Source organism: Diadema antillarum, unplaced genomic scaffold (assembly GCF_040938485.1).
Source record: "Diadema antillarum isolate AM-2024a unplaced genomic scaffold, OU_Dant_1.0 scf00000115, whole genome shotgun sequence".
Taxonomy (NCBI): domain Eukaryota; kingdom Metazoa; phylum Echinodermata; class Echinoidea; order Diadematoida; family Diadematidae; genus Diadema; species Diadema antillarum.
The window spans coordinates 1,271,852-1,289,541 of NW_027271004.1; the positions used below are offsets into that span (position 1 = coordinate 1,271,852).

Sequence of the window (17,690 nt, forward strand, 5' to 3'; positions counted from 1 at the left end):
CCCGTGTGTTAAAGTACATATATTTATACATTTCAGTGTTATACATTTCAGTGTATAAATGTACGTACGAAAGTTGAAATCCATTTTTTTTTCTTTGAACATTAACGATCATACATTATTCCTGTGTGATGTCTGTACAGTGCATTCCATATTACAGCGAAATTCCCGGCAGCAGCAAAGTTAATATTAGGGTCCACAATAATCATCTACAGTATAATACTATGTCTTCAGCCACTTGATATAAGCCTGCTCGGATGCAACACAATTTCAATACAATGTACTGAGTATCTCTAAAAAAAAATCGAGTGAAAATTTTCACTCTAAAAAGAGTGAAAATGCTCATTTTCACTCATTTTTGAGTGACGTCAGGGATCACTCCAAAATCTTCGAGTGATCCCTGACGTCACTCCAAAATGAGTGAAAATGAGCATTTTCACTCAAAAATCACTCCAATTTCACTCGAAATTCACTCTTTTTTGTATTCACTCTTTTTAGAGTGAAAATTTTCACTCGATTTTTTTTTAGAGAGTATATAATGAAAGAAAACTACCGGTGTCAAGAGGACTTCGTTATTGATTTAGACTGTATTTGAAGTGCAGCAGGTGTAACGTCATCTTACTTGGTGTCTTTCTCTTTACTGACATTTTGCTCCTTTCTCTATACATACACACACACACGTACACACACTCATTATATGGGTGAGAATTTTGAACCATGTACAATTGCCAATTTTCGCACCTTATGACATTCTTTCCCTTAGAACACGCCAGGATGATCTAAGAAACCAGATTTCTTCATGTCATCTCAAAGATTGGTAAATTTCCTTTCAGTAAATATATGGTTTGGTTGACTTTTGCCTGATATTTTTCATTTGACAAGGACTTAAAGCGTAAAAATACGGTAAAAACGCTTTTTTCACAATAATTTTTGTTTTTCAAACTAATGATGTGCATTTTTTATGGGACGTGGCATCTAATATCTGACCATGTTCTGGATCTGACATATCATGGGTATGTACCACAAAATTATAAGAACTTTATGAGCACGTATAAAATTACAGAGAACAATTGAAATATCAAAGTCCTAAACAGACGAACGTCCGTGATGCTTTTATTTCTATCGCTGCTGCAAATTCTTCTTTGTTGTCCCAACTGTAACGTATACGAAAATTTGGTGTTCCACCTAACGAACATATCCTGCAAAAATTGTACGTCTGCTGGCTGTACATGGGACGTAATATTCTTTTATGCAAAAATTATACTCAGTTTTCGTCACGGACGTGCTTCCACTATTTTCGAATAAAGATCGTAGCACATTAAACGTTATTGGCGATATTGTTCTGAGTCATAATCAACTAAGATCTAGCCACACGATAATATGTTTGTTTTGAGTTTCTGTCCATCCTTTGTCAAATAATAGGAACCGAAATTATGTTTTTAGACGAACCTCCGAGAAAAAAAGAACGTCCGTGATGATTAAAACGTTTTCGAGTGGGACACCATCTCGCTTTGATGGCGAAGGTGCATTTTACCTTTGGCTCTGTAGCCGAGGAGCTGCATGTCATTTTTGGAGCGGACTGAGGTTCGTCCGCAGTTTTTGGACCATGCAATTCACCGAAAACCAAGCAAATAATTAATATTTTCTCTGAAAATTCACCTCCTGATCAACCTCTGAGCAATGTTGTAAGGATGTCAAATTTCTTATAATTTGCATTGACAATACCTTTTCAAATTTTTGAAAGAGTTAGGAAGGCTAGGTACTCTCTGCCGATTAGTTATCCGTCCTGGAACATGACCCTAGTAGTAGAACGAACGTCCGTGACAATTCCAGCTAACGTCCGTGACGAATGCAATCCCTTCGATAGGGATAACTTATCCCGAAAGTGTCCTGTATTCTTTAAAACTTTTGGCTCTAATAGCGACAAATAAAGTTTTACAAAGTAAACAATGAGTTTAGAGCAGTAGTTTCAGAATTTTTAAGGCGTTATGTGATCATGATGAACAAACAGTTGAAAATTTGCTCACAATTTTACGCTTGTTTTCCCTCTAATTATACAAAAACAGCTAAACACTGAAAACAAAGTTATAGGAAAATGGAATTTTGCGTAATCTGTAATTTCTGTGCATTTAAATTTCTTTCTAATGTGGTTCTGGAGACAATTTGTATAGCTACAGGTTCTGAAAGTTTTGCTCACGGACGTTCTGTCCGAGAAAGGAAATTTCTGATAATTACAAATATATCACTGCACATAAAGTTAATGCTAGTTGAAAATATTACCAAATCACCGAGCCGCTCATACCCGAAAGTGAATAACGTTCAGCACTTAATTTACCTGTAATAACAAACGGAAAACGTTTTGGTCACGGATGTTCGTTGGTAGAATAAGTCAATGGATTACATAGTAGGAGAAAGAGGATCAGTGCCACTTTTTAGTGACAGGTGCTCCAAGTGTTTATCTTTTGAGTATGGTAACTGCCGTCTCAAACAGAACACATCCAGTTTTGGTCTCCATAACGGACGTTCGCTGTAATTGTCATGATGTTAAATGCCTTAATTCATTCTTATTTTTCTCTTCATGATGATTTTTCTCTCATTCCCTCAATAGCCTGAACATGCTGCGACCAAACAGAAAACAAAAACAAAACAAACCAAAACAAATCCGAAAAGTGCTACGCATTCACATTCAGGATAATGACGGAAGAAGTATGTAATGGGCATGTGTTGAATAAGAAACGGAAAAGTTTCAAAAGGACGTGGAAGCAGTTGAATGAAAATGACTGAGAAACAAAGAAGGGATCGAGCTCCAACACATAGAGAAAAGAATTGCCAGTGCACTCCCGTTATACCAAATTCCTCTGGAGAAGTTTTTGTTTGTTTATGTTTTTTATTCATCGAAATGCCGTCACAACAAAAATAAAAATAAACAACAAAACGAAAATAATGCAGTATACAATTATTGTCTGATGAAAACACACAAATCCTCCGCTTATCATCACATGGTGTTGTTTTATACTCATCACTAAAAAGCAATGTTCATTCGTAATTCTTTCCAAGATTTTTTGTTTTCATTTTACATTTAAGAGACAGAGAGATCGTCAATTTGTTTGTGCTTTTGTGCTTACTTTGAAAACACATGTTAAAAAAAAGTAATGATTAAGAATAGGTTTACGGTTGCACTTTGATACGTTCGCTCTTCCACACATTCGTTACTCCGATGTCCAAAGGTTTGTTATTCCGAAAATGAAAAAAAAAAATGTTTGTAGTTAATTCAGGAGGTTTGTTATTAAAAATTTTCTTATTCCGGAAGTTTGTTAGTCCAAAAAAAAATAGATATTAAGGATCATTATTTTTAGGTCCGTCCTTCTAAAAGTGGAATGGGCCTGATATTCGTTTAGGTGAAAACACTTATTGCGAGGTTTTGAAATTTGGAGGATTTTAGTTGTTAACTTGTTTCTCCACATTTGGATAAGCGAACATGATTTTTCATGTTCCAATTAATAAACCTTGCGATTAACCTTCGGAGATTCCTATCATTTACCGAATAAAAGAGCTTCACATATACGAACTCTATCAATTCTCGTATTGACAAACTGTATGAATAACGAGCCTCCGAAATGACGCGCTACAAAATGTTTGTTATAACAAACCATATAGTACGATATCGAAGTCACAAACATCCATCCAAGTTATATGGACTTAGGCCTATTGTGTCTTGTTATGACGAAACTTGGCAGTATCGAACCTATTATCATTTCTGACTAATATAATAACACAAATTCTCCTCGGTAACAGTGTGTAACACAAAGAGCAAACACAGAGGGATTTCTTCCTAACGTATTCGTTTGCCCTCCCCAGCTAAACTTCGTATTTCTATAACGGAGCACATTTCTGTTGTTTTTCTAAGTTAATTCTTTGTCATAATTTTAGCTGTGACCATGTTCGTTATAAACAAATTTTGCATTGTATACTTTATATAACAAGTTTATGACCTGAATCTTTACTTCATGATAACGAAATTTTGACAAATATATTCGTTCTCAAGGATGGACTACGTCACTGAGATTACACGTACGTTTTTACGAGAGATGGAAAAACTGTTTTCTTTGATTCCTCAGTATGAGAAGATAAACAAGCTTATACAATTGAGAATTGGTAATATCTATTCAGGATTTTGCAGAGGAGTTTGTTCTCGACATGAAATTGCTGTTTGTTGTGAGTAGAATGCGTTTCCAACTCAAGAGAGCTGCATTGTTCAATATCTTGTTTGTTCCGAACGTCCGTGAGCTACATGCGAACCTCCGTGATGAAAACTATGCTATGTTTGTTGGGTTATAGAGATTGCCTAGATCAGATACATCTTAAAAAGGTATGTTATCTTTTAGCGCGTGATACCAAAACAAAAACAAAACAAAACAAACTATACGCGCTTAGACCATTATAGTATAGTTTGTTTTGTTTTGTTTTTATTTTGGTATCACGCGCTAAAAAGGCGTTAATTCAATCCGAATGCATTTCTGGGATGTATTTAATCATTGCCTGATGATTGCGCCTCATGGAGGTGGCATGAAACTCCGAGTAGCAATTAATACGAATGAACCTACTGTCAACTGAGCGAACTTGTTCCAATACTTCTGTCTAAAGCTCTTCCTTTGAGGATATCGAGCACTCTTCATAGAAGGATAGAATCACCAAGTGTATATATATGAACAGTTTGTTCGCAAAAACCGATAAGTCCATATTTGCCAAATGGAGATATTTGCGATTAAAGGTCAAGAAAAATAAAGACAATAATAGGAGAAATTTTGCTTCTTTTGACCATAACTTCAACAATGTACCTTTATAAGTAGTGACCAATATATTATTTAAAAGGTACATATATCATTGTTCACATTTTGGTTTGATAAAAAAAAAAAAATAGAACAGAACTCAAGCTCATGCTCTCAATACCAACAGTTTATTTTTATACACAATATGAATCAAGAACACAAAGGGGATGGAACAAGACAATGTATGTGAAAAACTGTTGATATTGACAGCATAAGTTTCTTGAGTTCAATTTCTAATATCATATATATATGATATGCTGGGGTGACAAGACCTTGTATCTGCATTTTTGGTGAAAATGACTTTTTTGGATTAATGGTCAAATAATGGGTTAAGTGATGTCCTGTCCAAATCCCAACTGCCTTACTCCAAAAATGAAGCCACCATGGCATGTCAAAGGAAAGGCTTTCCCATTCGCTCTAGTGCTTTGGCCGCCATGTTTTTTGGCTCTCCTGAACACATTTTGTAGATAAGAGGTCTTGTCGCCCCAGCGACGAATATATATATGAAGAGTTTGTTTGCCCGATAAGTCCATTTTTGAAGATTTTGAAGTACGGTCTCCGTCATAAAGTACAAAATAATACATTTTAAATGATATATTGGTCACTACATATGAAGGTATATTTTGGAAGTTATGGTCAAAAGAAGCAAACATTTTCTTATTATTCTCTTTATTTTTCTTGACCTTTAATCGCAAATATCTCCATTTGACAAATATGGACTTATCTGCAAACAAACTCTTCATATATATTATAATGTGTGCTAACACATATATTATATGTATATGTATAATAGATATATGATCTATACATAAATATATTGTACTAACATATATCATAATGTATATATATGAAGAGTTTGTTTGCAAAAACCGATAAGTTCATTTTTGAAGATTTTGGAGTACGGTCTCTGTGATAAAGTACAAAATAATACCTTTTAAATGATATATTGGTCACTACATATAAAGGTACATTTTTAAAGTTATGGTCAAAAGAAGCAACATTTTCTTATTATTCTCTTTATTTTTCTTGACCTTTAATGGCAAATATCTCCATTTGACAAATAGGGACTTATCGGTTTTTGCAAACAAACTCTTCATATGATTTGTAATACGTTTCATCCCTGTGGTTACCAAATTTATAAGAAGCGAGATTTGAGCATGAAATAAGGTTAAGGAAGACACAGCGTTTAAAAAGAGCAAATTATCCAAAATTGGATTACTTTATTTCACTCTGAATCAGAGTACATATCAAGGTTTACAATGTACAAGATTTTTTTCTTCACTTTAAGCGTAGTAAGAAATACAACATTTCAAATAACATGCATGTATGACATGCAGTTGCAATACAGACATCAGCCTATTCAAATATCATAACATTTTGTACTGACATGACTAAGACAACAAATAAAGAAAGCATCACGCTGGATCAAATGCCAAAAACACAGTTCCTCATCTATCTGGTAACACGAGTAAATACTAATACAGGTCCACGAAATACGAAATGGTTACAAATATATAATTGCTGGCAAAGACCCTGTAGAGATAATTTTATAAAAATCCATAGTACGATAGTTGGAATACACATACGACAATACCGTCTTTAAAGTGGACAATAACAATCAACTACATTATCAAAATTTCTCCCTCACATACGTAGCATCATCATTTCTTATCCCCTGTGTTTGAAGAAAGCAAGTTGAAGTGAGTTGGGGAAAAAACGAAAAGGTCTGAAAGAAATATGATTATTCAAAACATTAAATGACTTGTAACAGAGAGATTAAGAAAGAGAAGAAACAAGCTTCCTAGAGGAGCCAATGATACGGTGCTTGTCATTTTGCATCAGTGAAACTTATAATGAACCAGATTTGAATTATGTTTTTTTAATCCTCTATGACAGTGTCTTTTCTGGAATTTTCAGTACTACAGAGGTATGAAATAATCATATAGATATCATATACAATTTATTATGCATCACTTGTAATGCATTATCATTCATGCATTTGTCAGAGAAAGATTCACAGTTTGTGCGATGACTTACATCAATATGACAAAAAAAAAATCATGCAATCAAAGTCAAAGTATTCATTATTGAATTTTCAGTATTTATGAAAAGTATTCATTAGGCTAAGTCTGGAATGCATGAGGAATGTAATTTACAATAACTGTACCTGAGTTAGTACTTATAGTATAAAAATGTTCAACTCCTGTACGAAAACTCGACAAAAGATGCGGCTTGAAAATTGAATGTATGAACATGAATGACACTAGATACATAAACGAAGAGGAGAACTAACACACATGAAGCTACAACTACCAGTCTACGGCAGATTCTTTTCTTTCACTGTATTACAATAAATTCAAGAATATCATGAATAATCACGCTTTAAAAGTCAAGGTAATGTGGAAGTACTGCAGTTGCTGATACAGCTTACGTTAGCATTGACATCCATAGAACAACTAATTCATTTCGGAATTACGAATGTTTAAATGCATTATATCATCACATATCCACGTACAACACGCATATACATGAACATACATTAAGAAAGTCAGATGCTTCACGATAAATTCATAGATCCATACGCCGGGCGCACACGTACATTAGGTATACATGTATACATAGAGATATATTAAGAAATAATTTAAACAAGTTTATTCCAAAATCGTGTGCTGTACTTTCGTTTGTTGTACTGTCCTTTTGTAGGGAGAGAGATATAGAAAAAAAAAGAGAACTTCAACTTTCGACTTCATAACTGTGTTGCCAATATGGATTATGAAAAAAAAAATGAGATCCTATTTTATATTCTTTTACTAATTGATAATTAACAATGATTTACAATGATTTACAATGATTTACGCAATAATGAATAATATGACTTACAGTTATGGAAAAAAAAAGCAGCATCAAACCACAGATATACTTTTGTGAATTTCTCTGCTTTTGTGCTCATACGGACTAAAATAAAATGGCTGCAGGTGGGGTACTTTCTTCGTGCACACGAGCCTTCCAGAGTTACATTTGACTTCTGTGGTTATACTAGCTACTCTGGTACAGTGTTGTAGGTAATATGAATATTCTGCAACGTCATAGATATTGCGGGAGTGGAACTGATTACAATAGTTACATCTCTGCGAAAGTAGCAAAATTATTAAGAAAGTAAAAATTGCACAACTTGTTTACAAAGTCCTGATGAAAGCTGTTCGAAGAAAGTCACAGAGAACACGTACACACATTGGCAACCCACGCATGGACCCTCACCACAGACGCACACAAACATAATCGCAAGCACGTAGTAAAGTTTGATGACACCCATTAAGCGTAGCATCTGATGTGAAATCAGTTGAGTCTGCCGTAGCAGTCACCTTAACCGAAAGTGTAATACAATAGCTGAAAATTCCCATGCCCATAATTACGGGGGTAATTGAGGATGGATTCAAAACAAAACGTGATGAAGTCAAAGTAAATGACGGGGAATGGTTACGAAGTATTGGAAAGGAAAATTATGAGTGTTCCCTGTGCAAAGAAGCTATCTAGTGACGTCATAATTAAAGATCTTGATGTTAATCCTGTTGACTATTAATTTTGATTGGTATCTAATATCGAGTGTGTACAATCTTGATATCACATCAGTGCAGGAGAGCATTCTATGATCTCTACTCCAATGTGTAAGAATAAATACTGTCCGGTGGGATAGATATTCCCTTTTCATGGCAATGATGTCATAAAGGCAGTACTTCCGGTTTTGGGCAATATCATTATGATGTCATACGTAATTCTACCAGTTAACTTTCTTACTCTGCACGCAACAGAAAATAACACGCTCCTCCGTCATCGGTTTCACATAGTTGCAATCGAAAGTACCTGTCTCGTCCAAACCACAATATCTGACCAAATTTAATCTAGCGAATAGTCTTACATCAGATCAAAAATAATTAAAAATAAGTTTGACGACAGCTTACTCTTTGAGGTAATTGCTCCAGACTTGAGCAGAAATATTGCCATATTTTCAGCAATAAGAAATGAAGAATCATTGATATACGTAGATGATAAGAATGGCATACAAGACAATAATAGTAAAAGTAGAAAGCGCTGACTCGTCTCTATATCGGTGATTTAAAGAGTGAAACCGTACGGAGTACATAATTATGATAGACCATTATATTACGATATATATTACTATAGAATTCAAGACAATGATCAGGCAAATAATTCATAGTACTCATCGGTCTTCTAGATGACACGTCCACGGTCGCAAGCACAGCCCACAGGTACTGGGATTCGTTCTTCTTGGTCATACCTTGGAGAAAACAAAGGGGAGGAGAATAGTTATAAGCGTTTATATACTCGTTTATATTCGAATATATACTCGTTTATATATATATATATAATGTATAAATAATATTATATTTATATATTCGTTTATACGAATAGTATATTTACTACAGAATTATACACATTCACACGTATATCTATGGCGATTTCGATCTAAAAAAAAACGACTTAAGCGTCGTTTTGATAATCATTATACAGTAAGTACATACTCATATAGAGCAAAATGAACTCTTTCCATTGTTTGTTTTATTATATTTTCCTCGACATAATTCCATGCATATATCAAATTACTTTTCTGCCCCCAATACAACGAAAAAGTCAATATAAAATGAATATAATTTGAATGTAGTCGTACATTTTGTTTAGCAGATTCATGGCGAAAGAGTGCATTATAGCAAGTGTCCATTTAGTAAATTTGGATTTAGATAATGATATTGTACACAAATGTTTGATTGTTTCAAATTACTGCAGTCACAGTCGGGTTTGTGAATTTTGAAATGATGTGGACTTACGTCTATGGTATAGTGATGTGCATGTTTATTGTGTAGTTTGGCAGTTTTGTTTGTAAAACATTGTTTGCAGGTAATAAAACAATGTAAACGGAGGCCCAAACTACTAAAATGGGTTAGGTTGTTTGGGTGTGGGTGATATTCAAATTCAATACACTATGTCATAATGATTGGTTAATTCCTTTTGTACCATTTTTGCTGTCGTCTACCATATTCTATCAAGAGATTCCTCTGAAAAGATGCAACAACAACAACAACTTCGTCAAGGATTTACTGTTTTTAGTTATGGGAGGATGGAATATGTATCATCATAAAAGGCAAGTGCATGATTAAACACTGAATATCCTTACTATTTATGAATACAATTTTCAGCTTTTCTGTATATTGGAAGCAACTGAAGATAGAAATGAAATTAGAGTCAAACTCAAAATTTATAGGCCACCCCTCTATTTCGTTTTTAAAAAAAGTATAATTCATATAATTGTTCTACGCATCTTTGATATTAGATATGTAAAACAAACAAACAAACAAACAAACAAACAAACAAACAAACAAACAAACACAAATCTACATCAACTGTTAGCATCGACAGGTTTTCGTATCTAACTTCACAAACCGTCATGAATATTCATGAGACACTTACTGGTAAACGCCGTTTACACACTCCCCTCTTTTCAAGACAGTCCGCCATACGATGATCGGCTTGCACAGTGTTTCGCCCTCGAAGAGCGAGTGTGTGGTCGGGTTAATGCAGCGATGGCAGCGACACTGTGCGAAGAGGATATCCCTCGGGAATCTTCAAGTAAACAAAAGAAAAAAGAAAAATAATAATAATGATAACAATAATTGTTTTGGATGTAAACTCTTTTTTTGCTCAATTGATCGTGGGCCCGGCAGCCACTGAGTAGCGCCAGATCGACGTTGCTCTAACCTTTTCAACTGTTGAACGACAAACAAGGTAGCAGCAACTCCCATCTTTTAACGTCTTTTGGTACGACGCTGCCGGGGTTCGAACCCACGACCTCCCGATTGTGAGGCAGCCGCTCTACTTACTGAGCCAACACAACAACACAATAGAAACAATATAAGCATATGATGATTATGATAACATAATAATATTATAATAACGTAATAACATATTTATGATAATAAAGAAATAAAGAATTAATATTGGAATATCCGTCTTCAAGCAGCTGCTAAGCTCTCTGTTTATTACCACGATTAAAAAGAAAGAAGAAAGAAAGAAAAGGAGCAGCAAAAGATGACAGTTGCGGAATATTACGTTCCATTCCAACGAATTCTTCGTACAGTGAACTCCCGTTATAGCAAAGTTCTCGGGACAGGCAGTTTTCTTTTGTTATATCGAAATTTAGTTATTCCTGAAGAATGAACAATAAAAAAAAAGAAACGTAGACATGATAGAGTGAATAAAGCTACGACCTGATTTTTTACTTCGTTATAACTGTGTTCGTTAGAAAAAGGAGTACACTGTCATTTACTGCAGTGAATTTTCATGCAATTCAGTTCTAACTGAGTTCCCTCTTACGGAAAACTATCTGTAGTGTTCAAACTTCTGCCAAAATCTGTAATTCTTTATAGCAAACTTCTCTTCTGGAAATGGCACTGTTGAGAAATTACCTCTGAGCAAACAGTGTTAAAACGCTGCTTCTACAGTAAATGTTGGTATGATTATGATAAAAAACATCCATTTTATAATGAACCTGAGGCAAATCCGTCATAAACGTGCCAGTATCACGCATAGCGCAGCGTTTGCATTCAAAGTACGAATTAAAGTGTATTCGATGATATCGATCGGGATGCTGTATAGAGCGGTAGCTCTACAGTTTAGCAGATAGACAGTTGGAATGGTGCCGCCTCACATCCAACTAGACCCACACGGAAGACCAGCTATTGCAGCTTAATATGTGCTATATGGGGGAAAGGGGGGGGGGGGGGGGGGGAATGAAAACAAAAACACAAACCTGTCAGGGGCACTGTTAACCACATACTGCCAGGGGCAGAGGGTTCGATCGTTGAGGGCGCCGTCCGTCAGGTCCCGTTCGTAATATTCCGGTGGCAGCGTTTCGGCAGAGTAGACGTGGAAATCGGAGTGATTCAGCCACCACTGACGGATGCTGAGCGCGTCGAAGAACTCCGCGGCTTGGTGCGGTGGCGTTCTGGTACCGTCCGCGTCTCCCTGCTCGAGGCAGTCTATCTTCTTCCGGATTTCTTCTTCCGCAGGCTCGGTGCACTCGTCGTCAGTAGACGACAACCCGTCGCTGCCGATGCTCAGGAAGAGAGATTGCAAAATGCCGTCGACGTCGCCGTTGCTGTAGACAACCTCGCTGTCTGCCATGGAACTGCCATCAAGTGCTGGATATCCGAATTTGGTCAAAGATCAAGAAAAAGGATGCGTGAATTACAAGACAAAGAAAATCATTGTGTCTAAAAATATGATTCTCCTTGCATTACTTTTGCCTGTTGAATCGTGTTGGCAATATTACATAATACCGGGTTTCAGTTATGCTCAATAATATACAGTGTACGCATTGTTTGACGCCAATCATGCTTTTTGTTGTTGTTTTTTTCAACTGGGGCCCGTTGTCTTGCTGACCAAAAGTTTTTGATAATCGCTGTAAAAAAAAAAGTGAAGAAGTTTCAATTAAATCAACTTTCTTATTACACTCTTGCTATCCAAATGTTCATTATGTTGCTCTTACTTAACTTTTACTATAGTTATCTAAGGATGGTCTTGATTTGGTTTATTTGAAATGAATTTGTTTAAATTGATAATTACTCTTTATGATCACAGCACATTCTCGCTCTCTCTCTCTCTCTCTCTCTCTCTCTCTCTCTCTCTCTATCGTACTAACAATATTTCGCGTCTACCTAATCAACAATATCACACTGCAGAAAAAAAAATGTATTCATGACATGGTTCATTATTGGTTAAATTTACATGATGTAAATATAATTATAATGTACATATATATCTACGATGTCGTACTTTAATACGCACACGTTAGCAGATACGCTTACGTTAGCAGATACGCTTACAATGCATGTAGCATCTACACTATTAAGTAGTTTGCTATGAATTGCATTTATGATGTTATAGCTTTTGCAATAAGATCACATTTACACAGGCCGAAATGCCAAAAGTTTGGATATAAAGTGCGGAAACTATATTCGAATGAAATCTGATTTCAAGTACTCGGAAAGATGTATGTATATTGAGGTCCAGGTGAAAGGAAAACAGGCCACCAGGTCCACTGCACGCTTGGCAGGATATTTGCCAGTAATAGAGATAAAACTTCAATTGCCAGCGCAATTACCTAACAAGGTGGTGGACATTTTAAGAAACTCCTGTCAATCTAGACTACTAGAGGACAGCAGGTCACACTGAATCATGTTTGATGTTTCCTCCTAATAGCTTGTTTTGACGCGTGATGTCTGTGTAGTGTGACGGGCCTACTTCTGTTTTTTTTCTTTCTTTTGTTTTGTTTTGTTTTTTGGATCCCCGTGAATTGTTGTTTGTGAATGCTTGAGGATTGGAAAGCACCAATGTTCTTTTGTGAAACTACCTTCAGCCCTGTCCGCAACACCCCTCCCCCCCCCCCCCCCAAAAAAAAAGCGAAAGAAAAAGAAAGAAAGAAAGAAAGAATGAACAAATGGATAGATAAACATTTTTTTTTTTCAAACGTGCAAAAGTACACAGAAAACCATCCATCTCGACACGTGGTAATCAAAAAAAAAAAAAATCTCGCTACAAAGACTGTGTTTTTTTTTTTCACATCATGTTTCGGCATGAGAGGAAAGACATTACGGCATATTATAGCAACAACTCACTTTTTAGACGTTTATTCTTCAAACACATTCCCCACATCAATCTTTGCTAATAACTACATGCTAGGAGTTATATATGTCTCTATTTATGTCTGCGTGGGGGTGTGTTTGTCTGTCTGTCTGTCTGTCTGTGAGTGTGTTAGTGTGCATACATTTATTCAAACATGCATTATTTTGTATGTGAATACACATGCCTCAATATACCCGAATGAATATTATATACTATACGTATATTCTATGGTTCTGGGACTCTGCAGATCCAAGGGATTTTCTATGTATCTATTTCTTTCTTTTCTAGCCATCCTCAATCATCCTTCCAATCTATCTTCCACGCCCTGCTAATGGTTTCAAATGTCCTTGTTTACCCCCTACCGAGTGCCTGGATCGACTCCGTTGGTATATTCTTGATTATCTAATGAATGAAAATTCAGTCATCCGGAAATAGTAAAAGATCCATGCAACCGCAGCATCATTGTGATTGGACCAAAACAAAAACAAAACAAAAAGTCGACGACCTCGACTTAAAGTCCGGCAACGTATAAATACAAAACTCAAAATATAGACTTAAATGATAGATAGAGCATAACCATACGCATTTCAGTTACAGGCTCTAAACCCACGTAAGACATCCCCAGAGTAATAAATGCAGATGGCCTCAACTCCATGAATCAACGTAGTTGAGTCAAAGATGTCATTGCATGTCAACTATACAAAAAGGTGGCAAATCCACTATCATATCATGGTTGGGAGATAACCCTGAATTTTCATCCCACATGCTTCTAAGTGTTTCTTGCAATAAATTTCTATCAAATTAGTGGACCCATTATATGATAAAGAAAATGTGTTCTGGAAAATGTAAGGTTCTGCCCTATTATAGTATCCTTTTTTTTTGGGGGGGGGGGCGGGGATTTTTATAGATTTAGCACCTTCTGTAACAAAAATCTTAGCACTGTGATGTATATCACTTCAATTGTGTTTTAGTATCTAGATTCTGTGATTCTGGACATAGTTCTGTGATGAGTCATTCTTCTCCTCTTTCCATCACTTTAAAAACAAAATGTATGCATGATACACTTCACAGCTAATAATCAAGTAACAGGGAATCGGAAAAGCGCCACAATAGGAAAAAAATATAGTGAACCTGGGGGGTGTTTCATAAAACTGTTCGTAAAGTTACGAACGACTTACGAGCGACTGGTGATTGGTTCTTGTGCTAAATTATGGAAATTCTGATAAGTATAGCACATCAGAATTGATCACCAGTCGCTCGTAAGTTGTTCGTAACTTTACGAGCAGCTTTATGAAACAGGGCCCTGGTCTTGCTCTAGGGTTAATATGCACAGTCACGCATGCGCATCCGTGTCTAATTTGGATCCATCTTGACGTATCCAACACCTTTTGGAACAAAACTCAAGAAGGACACTTAAAGCGATCGCATGGAGTTTCTCACATTCCGTCAGCAACTGCATCTCGCGCGGTGGCCAAATCTTTGGCAAGCCCGAAAGGAATTACGTAGGCTTGCGAGTGTTCATGTTTGTATTATCACTATATTATGTGCCAGTTTGGGGCAGTAGGGTGCCCCCCCCCCCTCCCTCCCCCCGACCCTCGTCCCCCTAATGCGGCGTTGCCACTATCACGATTGGCGCCACGATTGAAATCGTGGTCTTAATCGCGAAGCAATCGTGATGATCTTAACAAATCGTATCAGATTTTGTGGTCGATTGTCACAATAATTTTATCTACGATTAACGCGATTGTTACGATTGAGATCAAGATCTGGTACGATCTGATAAGATCATCACGATTGCTCCATGATTTCAATCGTGGCGCCAATCGTGATAGCGGGAACGTCGCATGAAATTGGAGTACGGACCGCGGCTATACACATTTTGATTGGCACCATGCATACGGGGCAGTGTTAAGTTTTCTGTCGCTAAAGCCGACAGCAACGTTTACACGAATATCAGTGTATCGCTAATTGTCGGGCGACGGACCGACGGTAGACCCGGTAAAGTGGGTCGATTTCCAAGATAATTAGTTCTTGCATGGTAAAACGTGACTTAAAAGGTCACGACCTTTTGAGTATGATGCATATAAATGGGCTGTTTCATAAAACAAATTATGCACAGTTTCAAGTTTGTATCATACTTCTCTTGCTTTGGTTTTAAACTCTCGCTACCAATGAAGAAACCCTTTAAAACGCGTTCATCCGCCTCAGTGCACATGGATATGGGCGTTTAATATTTGCACACTATGGCCCGAATTCACGAAGGTGGTACAAATGAAACCATGGTTTAAACCATGGACAAAAACCATGAAGCGCAATATGTCGCATGGAATATTTTGTTATGAAATTGGTCATTTCGTCGACAAAATGACCGTTTTGTTAACGAAATTATCATTTCGTGGACGAAATGTTCATTTAGTTACAAAAATGTTGTCATTTCGTTACAAAATAATCATTTCATCGACGAAATGACTGATTTCGTAACGACATATTCCATGCGACACTTGGCGCTCCATGGTTTTTGTCCATGGTTTAAACCATGGTTTCATTTGTACCACCTTCGTGAATTCGGGCCTATCAGTCATGATACAATTATCATCTTTCCCACGCTTAACGACGAGCAGCTAGTTTCCATTTCAGACTGCCGGACTTAATGGTTTCTTACATGTGTGGAAAAGCAAACAAACAAAATGTCATTTGATAAAAATGAAATTATATTAAAGGAAAGGCGGCTTAAAACGATTACGCTTCGACGAAAAAAAAAATAGTCGAAAAAGAGTTATTGAGCAACCCATGCTTAGCCCCAATACGGTCTACAGTGTAAACATGGTGTCAGTAAAATCTAGAGGAGCTTTGTAATTTTCAGAGACAAATTTCGCTGATAGTTCGAGCCTCAGATCAAGGCCTCCTTTCAGGTATCTGCATCATCTTCGTTTCATTGAAATGATCATACTCATCGGACCAGTCTGATAAGAAGGCGGCATTTCTTTTCTTTTTTAATTTGTTAACTATTATCTGCAAGTCGAGGTGCACTACAAAAGAGGCCACGATAAGAGCCCTGTCAAACATGATGCTCGACTTACCATTTTTAGCCCCATAATCCTCAGCGTTTCCGGGAGGGCAGCAGCAGTAATGATCGAGGACGTGGATATCAACCAGATCCTTAGTGGAGTCAGTCGGTAAACAGTCACGGTATTGCTAATTACTTAGATCACTAATACGTGAATGCAAATATGCGTTACAATATCAATGCTATTGAGAGAGCTAGTTGTATAGGAACGTCTCTGGTGTTCGGTTATTAAAATAGCGCCTCGAGAGCTGTTCGCTCACCTTTAAACAAAAACGATGGACTTGTTTCTCCAGTGACGGCGCATTCCATATTTATAGCCTGTCTGCTTAAACGGTTCTCTACAGGTTTATAATCGCTTTCGATGATAGAAAAATGCAAATGAGTCAGACAACAATTATTGATTTCTTAATTTGGCGGGAGCGTCCGGAAAGTTTTGGGGATTGCTTCAGACGCCAGGAATTGCAGGCGACAGATTTCGTTCGCGGAGTGCAACACAAAATAGCGTGTATAACAAGGATGTCACTAGCTCTTCCTACGCACGTTTTATCGACTCTAATTTTCCCTTTCTCTTTTATCTTCGGATTCCCGGCCCTAACGCCTACTGCACACCGTGCTTTTTACCACCCGGAATCGAAAGGACCCTTTGATTCTTCGGGTAAGGATATTGTTGCCTTTACTTACGTTTAATAGTTCAGCCTGTTTTTCTCGTTCGAAACTTAAACAAAGCACTTGTGACTTATTGACTTTAAATATACCATTATCTGCGGTCAATTCGAAATAACAACAACGTTTTGTTTCGATAGTTATGGTACTGCTTGGATTCTTTGGCATTTTCTGCTCACGACATTCATTTCGCTAAAAAAAAAAAAAAAAAAAAATTGGGGCATTGTTTGTGGATTAAGTCAATTATTCAAATATCATTGTGTTGCTTCTCTTGTATGGTCACTTTATTGCGTGTATATATGAATATGGCTGTTGTTGATCTAAAATGACGTTTAGGTCCCTAATTCCTTCACCCCTCAATTTTCATTTTAAACCCATGGCCTTAATTACTTTCTTGGTAGCTTTTTGTAGTGACACGATCTACCTTGGGACGACGA

At 36.7% G+C, this 17,690-nt stretch overlaps 1 protein-coding gene across 1 annotated transcript in view; it reads right to left on the reverse strand.

Moving 5' to 3' along the window:
• Window positions 1–9,056: 9,056 nt before the first annotated feature.
• Window positions 9,057–17,690, reverse strand: part of LOC139719824 (PAX-interacting protein 1-like) — a 56,458-nt gene continuing 47,824 nt past the window's right edge. The window contains exons 19-21 of the mRNA XM_071631211.1: window positions 11,650–12,040; window positions 10,311–10,463; window positions 9,057–9,123 (exon numbers count right to left, since the gene is read on the reverse strand). Of these exons, the coding sequence (XP_071487312.1) occupies window positions 9,057–9,123; window positions 10,311–10,463; window positions 11,650–12,040 (611 nt within the window). The remainder of the gene's footprint in view (window positions 9,124–10,310; window positions 10,464–11,649; window positions 12,041–17,690) is intronic.